This window comes from Drosophila persimilis, unplaced genomic scaffold (assembly GCF_003286085.1).
Source record: "Drosophila persimilis strain 14011-0111.01,24,50 unplaced genomic scaffold, DperRS2 tig00000520-arrow-pilon, whole genome shotgun sequence".
Lineage (NCBI taxonomy): Eukaryota > Metazoa > Arthropoda > Insecta > Diptera > Drosophilidae > Drosophila > Drosophila persimilis.
Genome location: NW_020825317.1, coordinates 3,124,681 through 3,138,854, shown reverse-complemented (window position 1 = coordinate 3,138,854; position 14,174 = coordinate 3,124,681). Strand labels below are relative to the sequence as shown.

At 46.3% G+C, this 14,174-nt stretch overlaps 2 protein-coding genes across 2 annotated transcripts; one reads left to right on the top strand and one right to left on the bottom strand.

Moving 5' to 3' along the window:
• LOC6596878 (sorting nexin-27) lies at positions 1–13,925 on the bottom strand. Its single transcript, XM_002022057.2, has 6 exons — positions 12,941–13,925; positions 2,352–2,454; positions 2,210–2,292; positions 1,306–2,141; positions 1,069–1,247; positions 1–835 (listed from the first exon to the last, which is right to left on the bottom strand). Exons 1-6 carry the CDS (start codon positions 13,213–13,215, stop codon positions 767–769), a joined length of 1,545 nt encoding a protein of 514 aa, XP_002022093.2. The 5' UTR covers positions 13,216–13,925; the 3' UTR covers positions 1–766.
• On the top strand, positions 8,876–10,705 carry LOC6596880. The gene is made up of 2 exons (XM_026990011.1): positions 8,876–9,833; positions 10,016–10,705. Exons 1-2 carry the CDS (start codon positions 8,876–8,878, stop codon positions 10,450–10,452), a joined length of 1,395 nt encoding a protein of 464 aa, XP_026845812.1. The 3' UTR covers positions 10,453–10,705.
• Positions 13,926–14,174: the final 249 nt, after the last annotated feature.

Here is a 14,174-nt window from a genome sequence, read left to right as displayed (position 1 = left end):
TATATATATATATATATATACGTTGTATATTCTGTGTACAGTTAAAATTGACTTTTTACAATATCTATATCTTTGCCTTAGGAGCGAGGAGCTCCTTCTATACTTTGGCCAAAGATTCAACAAAAAACGAAAACCAATGTATGGAAACAAAAAATATGCATTAAATTTACGCTGGGGTCGGCTAACTATATATATGTATATATCATTATGTGTATGTGTATGCGTGTATATATTGTATATGAGAATCGTCGGTTCTTCTGCTTGATCTAAATTGGTGCCTTTTGCTCTATGTGCTAAGTGCCGAAAACATGTGAAACATTTTTGTTGCTGCTGTTAACATTTTCCTTCCATCATTCCACTCAAACATATATCTATCCTCTCTCTATCCATCTTTTTTTTTCCTCTATCCATCATCATCATCATCATCATTAGGCCAAGACGATTGCAATCGCTTCAACATGCACTCGTACAAATCATATTCGAAAAATGGAAAATCGTGTCTGAATCTGAATCGAAACACCGCTTGTATCCCACATATGTACATACGTGGCAAAGAAATAAAATTACAACGAGAGAGAGAGAGAGAGAGAGGGAGAGAGAGTGAGAGTGAGACAAAATGGGGGTCCCTTAACTAGCGAACAATATGCAATGCCTCGGCTCGACTGTTGATGATACTCTGGAGGGGATTGGGTTGCTTAATCTGTGGTTCCTGCCGCTGATCCAGCCGCTCCAGCTGCCGCTGCTCCAGCCGCTCCAATGGCCAATTCTAGTCGCCGCTATCGTCCCATTTGCGTTCCTCCATGATCCGATCGAAGCAGTCCGCAAGGAATGCATGCTGCAATGAATAAAATAAACTCTCATCAGACACAGAATTCAGTGGGGTAGTATGCCATTCAATGCGCTTCAGAGCTCGGACACTTCGGACAATACAAATTATTTAATACAATGGATTGACAAAGAAGTTGTTCCTGTGATTGCAATGCCATTCTTTTTTGCTTTGGCTTCTTTGCTGGAGGTGCTCGAAAGAGCTTTGAAACGCACTGCTTGAGGGGGGCAGATTACACATACATATGGCGTGTAGACTTTGACCCAACGAGCTGGCTTATCTGGACGATTGTACTGAAAGCAAAATGTCATGGACTCTTCGTCGCTCTCGGAGCGCGTGATGCTGTCCCAGGTCAGCTCAACCATTTGCGCCTCCAGCGAGCCATCCTCGCGGCAGGCGTGCAGTCGGAAACTCTTCATGCCTGCCAAAGAAATATTACATTAAAGGTGGTTGGAGAGATGAATGGATAGCAAACTCACCTACGGCGGGCACCACATGCCCCTCCTTGCGACTATCACATGAGCAGTGGGGGAACACAACGTCCCCGTAGCCGGGCAGGCTGCGGGCCAGGGCCAGATAGTCGCCAGCCTTCTTGGCATCCTGCAGAGCCTTCAGCTCGTATAGGCGTCCGTCGGCGCGGATGTTGCCACGATTCACCTCATCCACAGCCTGATAGAAGATGAAGCGTCCGGCCTGCTCGCCGTCGGGCAGCGTTAGTTCCTTGCTGACTGTGAAGAGCCATCGGCGTACGCAGAGGCACGTTGAAGAGGCTGTACTGTAGTTCTGCACGTACAGCTGATGGGGGATCTCGTGCGGCTGCAGCTTCCGCTCGAAGTTGTACTCGACAATCTCAAACAGGTAGAAATACTGCTGCGTGTAGGCGGTGAGACTGGCGCGCTGCACCAGGATCTCCCAGACGACCTGGGCGCTTGATGACTTCTTTACCGAGACGGTGGTGACCTCGTGGTCGGGCAGCATCACCTTGATGTCCACCGGCGAGGCCGAGATATCGTCCTCGGTGTCGGTGAGAAAGTCCTGCACAGCATCGCTTTCGGCTATCACCCGCACCGCGCACACCTTCTCCAGGTACTGCTCCAAGCCGCGTCGCCGCGTGTCCAGCTGCTGCTCGCTTAGCTGGAAGGGCCACTTGCCAGGCAGTTTGGGGAAGCTAAAGCCAGAGAATTCCTTGCGCAGCAGCGAGTGCAGGTTGGCAAACTCCCGGTACCGGCGCGAGCACAGCTGTCGCCCGGCCATATGTATGTTGAAGACAATGTAGCGCTCTCCGTTCCGGTTGACAATCCCATAGTCGGGTATGCTGCAAGGAGAAGGATCAGTCAGTTTTGAGACGTCTAGTAGAAGAATCGCTGATTGCTAATTCCTTACCTGATCGGCAGCGAGCGTTTGTCCGAGTAATCAATGTAGGAGTAGCCGCTCTGGTCCTCCTGCGGCTCCAGTCGATCGGCCTCCTGCGGATATTCAAGAGGGAATTAATGCTCTCTATGCATGAGCAGAAGAGTGAGCTCACCTGCTGGGTCACCGATATCACCGTGAGGGTGAGGCAGTCGCCGCCGGATTTAATCAGGTCCACAACCTGTTTGTGTGTGGCTCCCTCCACGCTGACGCCGTTGCTGTAAAAAAAAACCATAGAGGTGGACATTAACATATATTGCAAATCTAAGAGTGTGTCTTGGAATCCATGCCACACCCACCGCTGGCAGCGCCTCTCCAGGGCACTCAACTGTGAAAACTGAACGCAGTGGAAGGGCAGCATTTGAATACGAGGAGCGATGGTTTTGTGTGTGATTGCTGATCAATTTCCCCAAGCCAAGTGCCTACGTAGCCATCGCCAGCAGATCAATTTAAAGAAAAGCCAAAGAAACCAGAGATAGGGATGGAGGTGTGGGGCAGTGGAGAGAGACGTAATCGATGCATTGACATCTGTGGACACTGATAAGGCGATTGGAGATAGTCGATTCAGGTCAAGTCTTTTGTACGTCGAGTGGCATCCATATGTACATATATAGGATCGAGAGCTCCAATTGAACTTGAAGGTTGGTGGTTGGTAGTGCCCCCAAAAAGCTCCAAGAGAGGGAGGATGCAGGTGCTTACGGATACGGATAGACCAGACTAAGCTCACCCAGGAAAGTACAGTCATTCCCTGGAATAGTATCAAATGGAATGAATGGAAAATGTTGGATAATGGGCGGGACAATGGGAATGCAGCTGAATCAATCAACCAGAGAACAACCCCAACTTGATTCCGTCAAATGAAACGCCTGCAATGATTGAAGCCGAGTGGCGTGCAGGCTGGAGATAGCTCTTAATCAGAGAGAAAATGTCAACAGTCGTCTTAGCAGCCAGCACCCAGTACCCGGCACCCAGCACCCGCTAAGGCATGGAACTCACTCTCTCTACCTCTCTCTATCTCGCTCAATTCCTGAACGAGAGGAGCTCTGCCCATTCAGAGCGGAGTCTTCTGTCGCCGCGTCGTTCCGGCTTGAAATTTGCCGTCGAACAACACAGATAAATAAATAAGTAAACAAGAGAGAGGAATGCTAACCGTTTGTGTGGCCTAGTCGAAGCTTTTGATACTCTACAGGTGATTAAACTATATAAACTACTCCTGTAAATAGACAAGAAACTGCAATTTCTGCATTCTGTATTTCATTTTGATTCCTTAAACATCTTTAAAGTTAAATATTTCAATAAAATCATGTTTATATCGAATTTGTAGTCTCTATGTGTTGCCAACAACAACATTTGCTCAAATTCATAAAGCCCTCTTTCTCTCTCTCTCTTCAAGGGTATAATAAATCGCAGCACTGTTATCGCTGTCGACGTCGCCGTCGACGTTTTCTTACGCACTCATGACTCACATTGCGACAGAGAGAGACAGACAGACACAAGACATACCATAGCATAATATTGCAGAAAACAAAAGAGCAGAGGAAGGAACAGGAAGGCCCAAGGAGTGCAAGAGACAGTCACAGCAGAGACTGAAATTGAGACGAAGTCGGAGACCATCACACAAACACACGGACAGTGGAAAGCAGGGGAAACCTGTTTCCCTCCCGCTCCCACCACCAACACAACAGCCCCCTCTTCAAAAACATAGACAAAGTCAAAGTATGCTAAATCATATGTACATACATATAAGGTAAGGTATTCCGGCATTACGGAAGGCACACTGCAAGAATATGTCGTTGCCAGTACTTACAGAACACATATCGAGAGAGATCTCGAGCGGATATAAAAACACAATCAAGACTGCAACCCTTTATGCAACAAATAGGAGTCCGACTTTTTGAATTTCCATACCTTAAATTTCGTATACCTTGCACAAAGGCGTGTTTAAGTGTATGTGTGGCAGCACTGCACAGCATGTACACACGTACTTGTTATATGCATTTGTACATATATTTATAGTTATTGTTAAATGCAATTGTGTTATACTAAACCTATATTAATGATGAATTTAACACTTATGACTGGAATATAATATTTAACATGGATGATGTCGATTCCCAAGTAGAACAACTGCGAGCTTACACAAAATTTCTTTATGAGAAATACGTACCGGTGCGTAAATTAAAGATTGCAACCAAAGAAAAAATCCATGGTTCAACCAATGTGTTGCACACAATATATCGTTAAGAGACAAAACATATAACAAATAGAAACCGGGGCGAAATTTTAAAATACACTTATAACAGTGGCATATTACAGAAGTCTGGATACAAAATGTCGTTGCTCTAGCTCTTATAGTCTCTGAGCACTAGGCACTCATAGAGGCGGACAAACGGACGGACGGACAGACAGACATGGCTCTATCTACTCGGCAATTGATGCTGATCAAGAATATATATACTTTATGGGGTCGGAAACGCTTCCTTCTGGACGTTACACACATCCATTTTCACCACAAATCACTAATTTTGAGTATCGAGTATATAAAGATAAAAACATACAATAAGAAAACATAAAATTAGTATTAGAATTAGTAGTACTAAATAAAATTATTAGTCGTAATAAAAATGCTAGAATAAGAAAATCATTATGTTTAAAAGCACACAACTATGAGAGCTCCATGTGAGTAGCACATTAACATAAATTAGAAATACTGTCCCGTTAGGAATATACAAATGAAATAAATAAATAGTGTTATAAAAAATGCCGCCACAAAGAAATTGTTCTATCTATTTTTTGTTCAATTTTTCAAATGGACTTTGCAACATGCTTGCAACAATGTGTGGGAGTGATAGGATTGAAAAGAACGCTGAAACACGCTGCTTTTAAGCTAAAGAAAACCTACCCAATCTACGAGTATTATAACGCGCCATGATTCTCGAACACTTCATAGAAAGGTTCATTGGGGATTTCTGCCCCCTGATGCCCTAGCGTGTCATGCGAAGGAACATTTGGACAACCAGTGTAATTGTTGGTATTGGGCTTCCATAAAGGAAAAGAAACGAGGGGGAACGTTGTGAGTTGCTGCGGACACCGCAACTCTACAGTTATACCCGATACTAAGTCAGTATGGCTCTCCTCCGGCAGACGGCGCTAATATTAAACGACACGACAAAGAGTGCGTGCGAGAGAGACAGAAAATCAGGCTGAGCGTGACGTCGGGCGCTGCGTAGCCAGTGCAAATTGTTTTGTTCCTTTTGGCTATAAAACTGATCTGATCTGATCCAGATTCAGCAATCTGATAGATATGGTCATTATCTATGATTCTCGTATCTTCAATACTGTGGATGCAACAGTTCTTCGTCCTTTGTGAGGGCGGAAGGGGGTGGGGCGAAATTTTGAGATATACGTTTTATAGTGAGATCTAACAGGAGTGCGGATACTAAATTTGGTTACTCTAGCCATAATAGTCTCTGAGATTGGTGAATATCCCCAGATTTGTATCCTTTGCGGGGGCGGAAGGGGGTGTGGCGAAATTTTGAAACAAACTCGTCTCGGTCCGATATATTAGGAGTGTGGATACCAAATTTGGTTGCTCTAGCTTTTATAGTCTCTGAGATCTAGGCGCTAATGTTTTACTCTAAGCAAAGCCGCCTATGCTACGTGTGTGTTAGAGAGAGACAGGGCGGGATGCTGGCTATAATAATAATACGATCCAATTCAGATTCTGCAGTCTATAAGATATGGTCATTCTCTACGATTCTGCGTTTTTGGTTTTCACATATCTTTAAAATTGTGGATGACACAGATTTTCGTCGTTTGTGGGGGCGGAAGTGGGCGGGGCGAAGTTTTGAAATATTTTTGTAGCAGTGACATATCACAGAAGTCTGGATCCAAAACATCGTTGCTCTAGCTCTTATAGTCTTTGAGCACTAGGCGCTAATAGGGACGGACAAACGTACGGACGGACAGACGGACATGGCTCAATCGACTCGGCTATTGATGCTGATCAAGAATATATATACTTTATGGGGTCGGAAACGATTCCTTCTGGACGTTACACACATCCACTTTTACCACAAATCTAATATACCCCAATACTCATTTTGAGTATCGGGTATAAAAACTGGAGAGGTGCAGAAGCAACAGGGGCGAAATCAAAGAATATATCGAGTAGAGTATTCACTTATCCTGGGTAGATTTTAGACCAAAAACAGTTTCGACGTAGTCCTGCAGACCTCTCCTTAGTTCTAATATACTCGTATCACATCTAAGGGCACATATGTATGTATACCCGCGGTCGGAAAGTCCGTAAGTAGCTCTAGGAAAATGCAAATTGGATTTTCTACAACATATTCAATTTGCACATACATATGTTTACCCTCGCGATATATTGTGCCTCTAGTTCTTGCTGTGGACATGTGGGGGCGCTATGGCGCTAATTTAATTGTTTAAGTTGAGAAAATCGAATAATTATTGGCAAGCCCCAGCCCACCACTCCGAATAAATAAGAAATAGTAGTCCCCGTTCTTTTCAATGTTTACACAATTATTTCATTCTAATGGCCAAACAAATTTAAACAATCTATGGATGTACGTATGCTAATGTGTATATACTAAAGAAGTCTCTATAACATGGCTGGATGGTTGCTCCCATCGAAAGTTAATCTCTTTGGGGCATGAGGGGCAGGTGAAAATTCTTCTCCCTTGCAGTAGAGCTTAGCACTCTAATCCTCTGGCCCTGTGCCTTGTTCCCAATTGCTGTTTGATGTTGTCTGCCTATACCATACCCTATACCTTTAAGCATTACCATAACATTACTATTACCATTCCCCTCCTCGAATTCTGTTTATTTCTGGCTTAGCCGGAACGTTACAAAACGAACCCCAAAAGCGAAACAAAAACCTGAAACCGCCCGAACACACCGTACCGTAGAGCCACAGAGCCACAGAGCTACAGAGAGGGAGGTATGTAAGTCTGGGAAATTTGGAAATGTGGGCTAGGAAAATAGCAACAAAAAACGCTCCCCAACCATCCAGCCATCCAGTGACGCAAACCTATTGATTATTGTTGGGGCATATGCCATAAAACCACCAGCAACAGCAACACTGACACAGAACTCAACCGCAACACACAAATTCGAGGGCTGTATTGAAGGGAAAACAAAGCAAAGCAGGAATAGAACCCACAAATGGATTGCTACGAACAAAATCGAATCGACTACACTCGCTTCTTAGGAGTGGTTGTTGCTTGTTGGTTGTTGGTGCCACAAGCTTCAATAAATGTATGAATGTATGCAAGGATTTCAATATTTAAAGACCATGAATCACAACTTTAATTATTTATTTTACCAAAGGAAGAGAAGGAGTACTGCCCTTGCCCCCTCAAGAAAGGCATCCAAAGGCATGTACTCGAACAGAGAAAAGGAGCAAGGAATTTCTTTTTTTTTTTAATTATAAAAATCATCTTACAGAATGCAATTTCAAAGGACGACGACACTCTTTGTCCAGAAGTTTATTCATGCTATGATGCTTGTGATTGAAATACTGACATAAAAATATGTGTACAAAGGTATGCAGATCCCTGTGGGAGGTTCTGTGTCGTCCGGAACTCGGGGCAACGCATCAGAACACACGGTAAAGAAAGCGGAAACCAAACAAAACGAAACCGCAAACTGAAAATAGTTCATAATCCCCATTGATTGAATCGTACACCCACCCACCACAGCCCACAAGTGCGCCCCCTGTTTGTACCACACAGCCCACCCCCGAGCACAATGTTAAGTGGCCCGAGTGGCAGGGCAGAGGCGACATCCAGCAGCCAAGGTAAGGGATGCGTCTCCTGGGTAGGTGGTAACCACCAAGTGCACTACGGTACAAAAGATGCAGATGGAAAAATTGAAATCATTCTTGGGTTCTCTTTAGGTCCTCCATTATGCTAAAGCTTCCATTCAGAGCCATGAATGGGGAGCTAACGTCTTGAAAGGACGTCTTGGGGAAAACAAATGGAAGAAGCTTTCAGCGTCGCGTCTCTCCACCTCACATCCCACCAGGATTTCAGGCTGTCCAATTGGGCTCGTTAAATGAGCAACTCTACTCGAACTAAAGAAACGACATGTTTTATCGTGAGAAATAAGCATTGGGTACGACCAAAGAACTATTACTATAGTCTTGAATGCAATTAGTTGTCATGTGTAGTTAGTTGGGGCTTCTGGCGTGTTCCTTCTCGGAGCTCCTAGATCAGCAGATATATTAGGCCTCATCAACGAAACTCGAGTCGAGCAGAGATAACTCATTGCGTGGCGTGAGGGGCTCGAGCCCGAGAACTGGGAGGTAGATTCGATTTTTTCAGCACCTCGCCGGGGGCGATGTAAAAAGTATGTCGTTGGACATTTCTTTGGCTACGCACTGAAGCACTTCCAAGAGTGCAGTTCTCTGCAGTTGTCTTATCAAAACCAAAAACGTATCCCCATCCAGAGCCTTATCCGCGAAAATCGCTTTCCGATGCCTCTTCCACTTTTAGCCCTGGGACCTGGAACCACTTGAGTGCCCTAATCTTATCGAGCTGCAGGCCAAATCGCAGCGGTTCTTTGTCTGCCAATCTATTCACGGAGTCGCTGTCGCTGAACGAACGGCCTCAGACGATGGCAAACAAGTGGAATAAGAAGAAGGAGCTACTCCTCCGGCTGCTGCTGGTCGCTTTTGCTACGCTGACCCTGCTGCTGGACGCGTCCCAGTCTCTGGAGTGCTATACCTGCGACTCGGCCGAGGACTCGGAGTGCGCCACACGGCCAGGCCAGCAGCTGGAGGTGGAAGAGTGCGCGGCGGCCGGCGACGAGTGCGTCACTTCGATCACGGCGGGTCTGACGCGTCGCGGCTGCCTGGCCCGGCTCCATCCGAACGGCTATTGCGCGGAGCCTTGCGAACGATGCAACACGAGCCTCTGCAACCGACATGTGTATCCCACGGACCGTCTGCGCTGCTACCAGTGCACCGGATCGGACTGCATCGACGTGACGGCCAAACCGCATCTGCTGTTGCCCTGCCCCGTCTACTGGGAAGGAGATCGCTGCTACACCAACGTTGTCCACCTGTCCAACACGCAACGCGGCTGTGAGCACACCAACCTGCCCGACACCTGTCCGCACGTCTGCCTCAAGTGCAACTACAACGGCTGTAACGCGGAGCGCACCGTCACCGAGAGTCGCTGCCTCCAATGCACCCACCAACGCCTGTCTCCCAATCCTGACTGCCTGCGCAAGCAGGAGGCGCCAACGGAGGGCCAGCAGCCGCAACAGTGCTCCGTCAGCAACGATACGGTTGCACAGTGCACCAACAAAGTGATGTACGGCCACCGCGAGGGCTGCTACACGCACCTCAACACCCAGACGGAGGTGCTGCAGCGCGGCTGCTCCACCACCATGGGCTTCTTCCCCACCGGAGAGCTGAGCCAGTGCTCCGGCGACTTCTGCAACGGCCAGTGCCAGGACATTGTCTGCGCCGTGTGTAATTCGACCAGCAATCCGGGCTGCCGCTCCGGCCGTAACCTCCCCACGGAGAAGTGCGCCAATGGTACCGTGGCCTGCTATTCTTGCGAGCAAGGTTAGGGTGAGTGGGGAAATAGGAGCTCGCGAATTGGGAATCGGGCTGCATGAATTTATTCCAAAATATACGATAAATATTGTTTACATTAGTACTGTACAACTCTCTCTCTCTCTCTCTGTGTCTCTCTTTCTCTCTCTGTCTCTCTCACTCTGATGTCCTTTCCTTCTTTTTGACGGCAGATACTGTCCTGCGACGTGGATGCGCCGATGCCGACTTCTCACCCTCCGACAACGGCGGCGAGAGGTGCCAGTTTTGCCGAAACAGCGATGGGTGCAACAGGTGGTCCGTCCGCAGCTGCTACCGCTGCAACTCGCAGGAGCAGGACGATGATTGCGCGGCCATGACCAACCCGGAGGCGATGACCGTCAGCAATTGCACGAATCCGGTGGAGCTGTGCGTGAGCACAGTCATCAGTCGCCTGGATCTAGTATACACGGTGCGAGGATGTGCGGGCGAGGTTCCCGAGTGCAGTGCCAACGACCCGTACTGTGCCCGCTGCAACGGTAGCCTATGCAACGCCGCTCCTACCCTATGGACCGCAGAGCGGACGGCCCTGATAGAGGATCATTGGAATTGGCGGTCTTTGGTCAAGTATTTGTGGTCCAGGAAGCTCTGACATACGGATTTTTCTTGAATACAAATTTGTTGTATACAATATACGTAAATGAAAAATATGTACAATCAGAAAGAGTAAAAATAAAGACGGAAGACGGTTGTTTGTGCTGATTACAGGCTCACGGGCCACAAACCACTAGAGCCGCACAGAACGGGGGCGGATGTTTGTGCAGAGAGTGGAGGAACGCCCCAAACACAGATTAACAAACGAGCCAATTGCGATATAGCCAACCGATATAACGTGTATTCAAATATTTCGAGCAAAAGTATTCTAGAATTAGGTTAAGGCTTAGAGTACACATTCCCCGAAGGATCTCAATTCTTCTATCAATTAAACTTCTCCCCGAAACTACTCATAGTTTCGCGTTAGCCCTCGTTGATAGTGAAATTGTGGATAAACTTAGGGACAGAGAGGGGAACAGCAGGCGTCCAACGCGAAAACAATTAATTCGTATGATTTTGCACGCAGAAAGCGTATACATATTTATTCGAAACTGCAGATTACACTAAGCAGAAAAATGTAACTTTTCAATTACGCTTCGAACCAAAGCCACCTTTTCTGATAGTTTTTGGGGATTTAAATTTGTTTGATGAAATACTTTTTATACTTAAAATGAGTATTGTAATGAGGGTATATTAGATTTGTGGTGAAAGTGGATGTGCGTAACACCCAGAAGGAAGCATTTCCGACCATATAAAGTATCGCTCTCTCACACACACACTCTCAACGTGCAGTGTGTGCCCTCTGGCGGAGGGGGGCCATACTGGCTCCCGGGTAATTGGGAATAAATGTAGAGTTGCGGCCGTAGCTGCGACTCACAATGTTACTCCTCGTTTTTAATATGTTATGTTTTTTTTTTTAATTTTTAAATACTGGTAAAAACTGAAATAGTTTTAATGAAAAAATTTTTGTAAATTACTCTTTTTAGTTGAATCTGCATTTATCAGCTGTTTGTTGCCTAGTGTTATCAACTCAAATTTTTCTATAGTTTAGACCTGCCTTTGGAACGATCAATCAGCGAGGGTATCAAAAGCTTCGGCCCTTCTATTCTTGTTTGCTTTCTTGTTGCTGTTGCTATTGTTTGCGTTGCGCGCCCTCTACCGATCGCTTTGTTAGCTCACGCGCAGCCAAATTATAACGGCAGCTATTTCACCTCCTCTTGCTCATTCTCACGCTGGTGTTGTTGTTGTTGATAATGAAATGATGAACCACTGCAAATAGCAACAACAAGCCACCTCCCCACAACCGCACACAATAGACGACGAGGAGGACGCCGTCTCTCTCGCTTTCAGTTGTCCCTGTCTCCTCTCCCCACCGTCTGCAAACCCGCACACCATGCTGACTCTATCTCTGTCCCTACCTGTATCTCCCTCTATGTGTCTTCTCTCCCCTGCTATAACACACATTCTCTCTTTTTTTTTGCAATGGGGAATATGTGTGAAAAATGTGGAAAATTTGCAAGTTTTTAGCGCGTGTGGATTGAGGGGGCGTGAGTGGGGACGAGATTGGAAGGAGCGCATGGGCATGAAAAGGCGGTGGACAGTGTGGCGGAGGTGCTGATGATAATTAAGTTGTTGGTTGCGCAAACGTGTAACGAGACTTCTGTAAATTTATTAATTCAATTTCGTGTCGAAAAGCGAGTGGATAGAATGGATAGTGGTCATAGAACAGGGGACAGGGACAACGACAACGACAGCCCACCCGCACCATTGAACGAAAAACTACAAACTTGGGGGGGAACACATACAATAGAATTAAGTGATTGATGGAATGGGAGTAGAATGGAACGTCATCTGTTGATAACGAAATATCAGAGCGCAAAACCAAAATGTCAAAGATGCAAGACAAAGAGAGTGAGAGAAAGAGAGAACATTCCAAATGCTATGAGCGAGCATTTTAATTAGCTTTTGTATATGTGCCTGTGTGTTTTTGTGTGGCATAATGTTATGCCATTGAAGAAAGCACACACACACCCACTCCCACACACAACTAAAGCATGCAGAAGAGAATAAATATGGGAACGTGGGTGGAGGAATGAAGATGTAACGTAATTAAAAAGCCAGGGCTGCCAAATCGGCTTTAATTCCGACAGCGCCTAAGCAAGGGCTGAGCACAAAGGTGTACTCTTAATAAATGTATAGATTACACAAATATTAACCTACCGTTGAATGAGGACTTCTACACTGCTTCCTCTAAGGCCTGCAGCCTACGTCATATCAGCACATGGGGAAGTTCTGTAACAGCCCTCTTATATTATATGGGTGGACGGACAACCCACCCAAAAACGACACACACAAACGTTTATTGATATTCCCAGGCAGCGCGTGCCGACGTCTCTTTCTCTCTCTCTCAATTCAGCAACCCCCCTTCAAGTAGTGCTCCAGGCTAGAGTGGAATGGCAGGCCCAGACCAGACCGAACCGACCGGGCATTCCAGACGTCTAGTAGGAACAGGAACCCTCTTAAACACACCCACTTGTAATACTTACACCTCCAGTATGCGATCGCCCTTCTTGATGCCAGCCTTCTCGGCCGCTCCGTTCTCGAGGACAGCGCTGACATGCTGCAGGGGAGCGTACAGTTCGCCATTGATGGAGCGCAATTGTCCGCCCTCGGACACCTGACCGCGTACATTGAAACCGAAGCCAGTTTCCGTCTTGTAAATGGTAACGACGCGCGGCCCATTGGCCGTGGCTATGACGGTGGCGGTAGCGGTGTTAGGGGGGATGCTGCTGCTGCCGTTATTCTCACCAATAATGCTCATTGCGCCGGGTCGCCTCTTCCGCCTCGCCTCGCCTCTTCGCTCGCCTCGTCGTCGCTCCCAACACACACTCTGCCTGTCACTCACTGTAATCTGTAATAGGACTGGGACTACACTGCACTCTCACTCAATCAATCGCGCTCTCTTGGCAATGTATTTGCAACTTAATTATTTTACACAATAACTTTTGCGGCAGTGTTGTTGTAGTTGTTTTTGCGTAACTCTGATATTTCTGCAACTTCTTTTTGGCACAGCACACACACAAACATTCACGCGCGCACATACAGAGTCAGTAAGCACAGTCACCGCCACCGCAGCCACTTTTACTTTCCACCTTTCCACTCCGCTCTACTCCACAACCCACAACTCTTCGAGGCTCCACTATCCGCAACCCGCAACCACTATCCACGAAAAAAAATTCACACCGATTTTGGTTTCCTGTGCCTGTGTTGTTGTTGCTGCTAGAATTTCTGCGGCATTTTTTGAATAGCGAATAGCATTTTTGCTGTTAACATCCGCATCCGCACCGCCTAGTGCAAAATTTCTGCATTTTTTTGTTCCGGGAAGTATTTGCTGGTGCTGTTGTGTCTCCTTTTGCTATTTCTGCTAGTTGCCTCTGCCTGTTTCCCTACACACACACACACACACACAGACACACGGACGCGCGAACGCACTTGTTATATTGTATTAATATTTATTTTTTTCACTTCGACGACGCGCTGCTGTTCTGTCCCGTGTGACAGCGGATCGATAAGATATCGATATATCGATAAGAGATACTGTCGACCCTCAGAAATATACCAAAATATACCGATTAATTTTAAAAATATACCATAAATATACTGACCAGTTCAAGCTCTATTATACATATTCCTCGTTTTTATGATATTCCGTGCAATATAACTAACTGAATCGAACCTCAGCCCTGCCCACATAATTTTATCCGATTAATGAAGCAATTT

Coding starts and splice junctions, on each gene's coding strand:
- LOC6596880 (XM_026990011.1), top strand. CDS start 8,876: ATGGCAAACAAGTGGAATAAGAAGAAGGAGCTACTCCTCCGGCTGCTG. Junction 9,834..10,015: donor CTGCTATTCTTGCGAGCAAG/GTTAGGGTGAGT, acceptor TTTTGACGGCAG/ATACTGTCCTGCGACGTGGA.
- LOC6596878 (XM_002022057.2), bottom strand. CDS start 13,215: ATGAGCATTATTGGTGAGAATAACGGCAGCAGCAGCATCCCCCCTAAC. Junction 2,455..12,940: donor GGCGATCGCATACTGGAGGT/GTAAGTATTACA, acceptor TTTTTTTTACAG/CAACGGCGTCAGCGTGGAGG. Junction 2,142..2,209: donor AAACGCTCGCTGCCGATCAG/GTAAGGAATTAG, acceptor TTCTCCTTGCAG/CATACCCGACTATGGGATTG.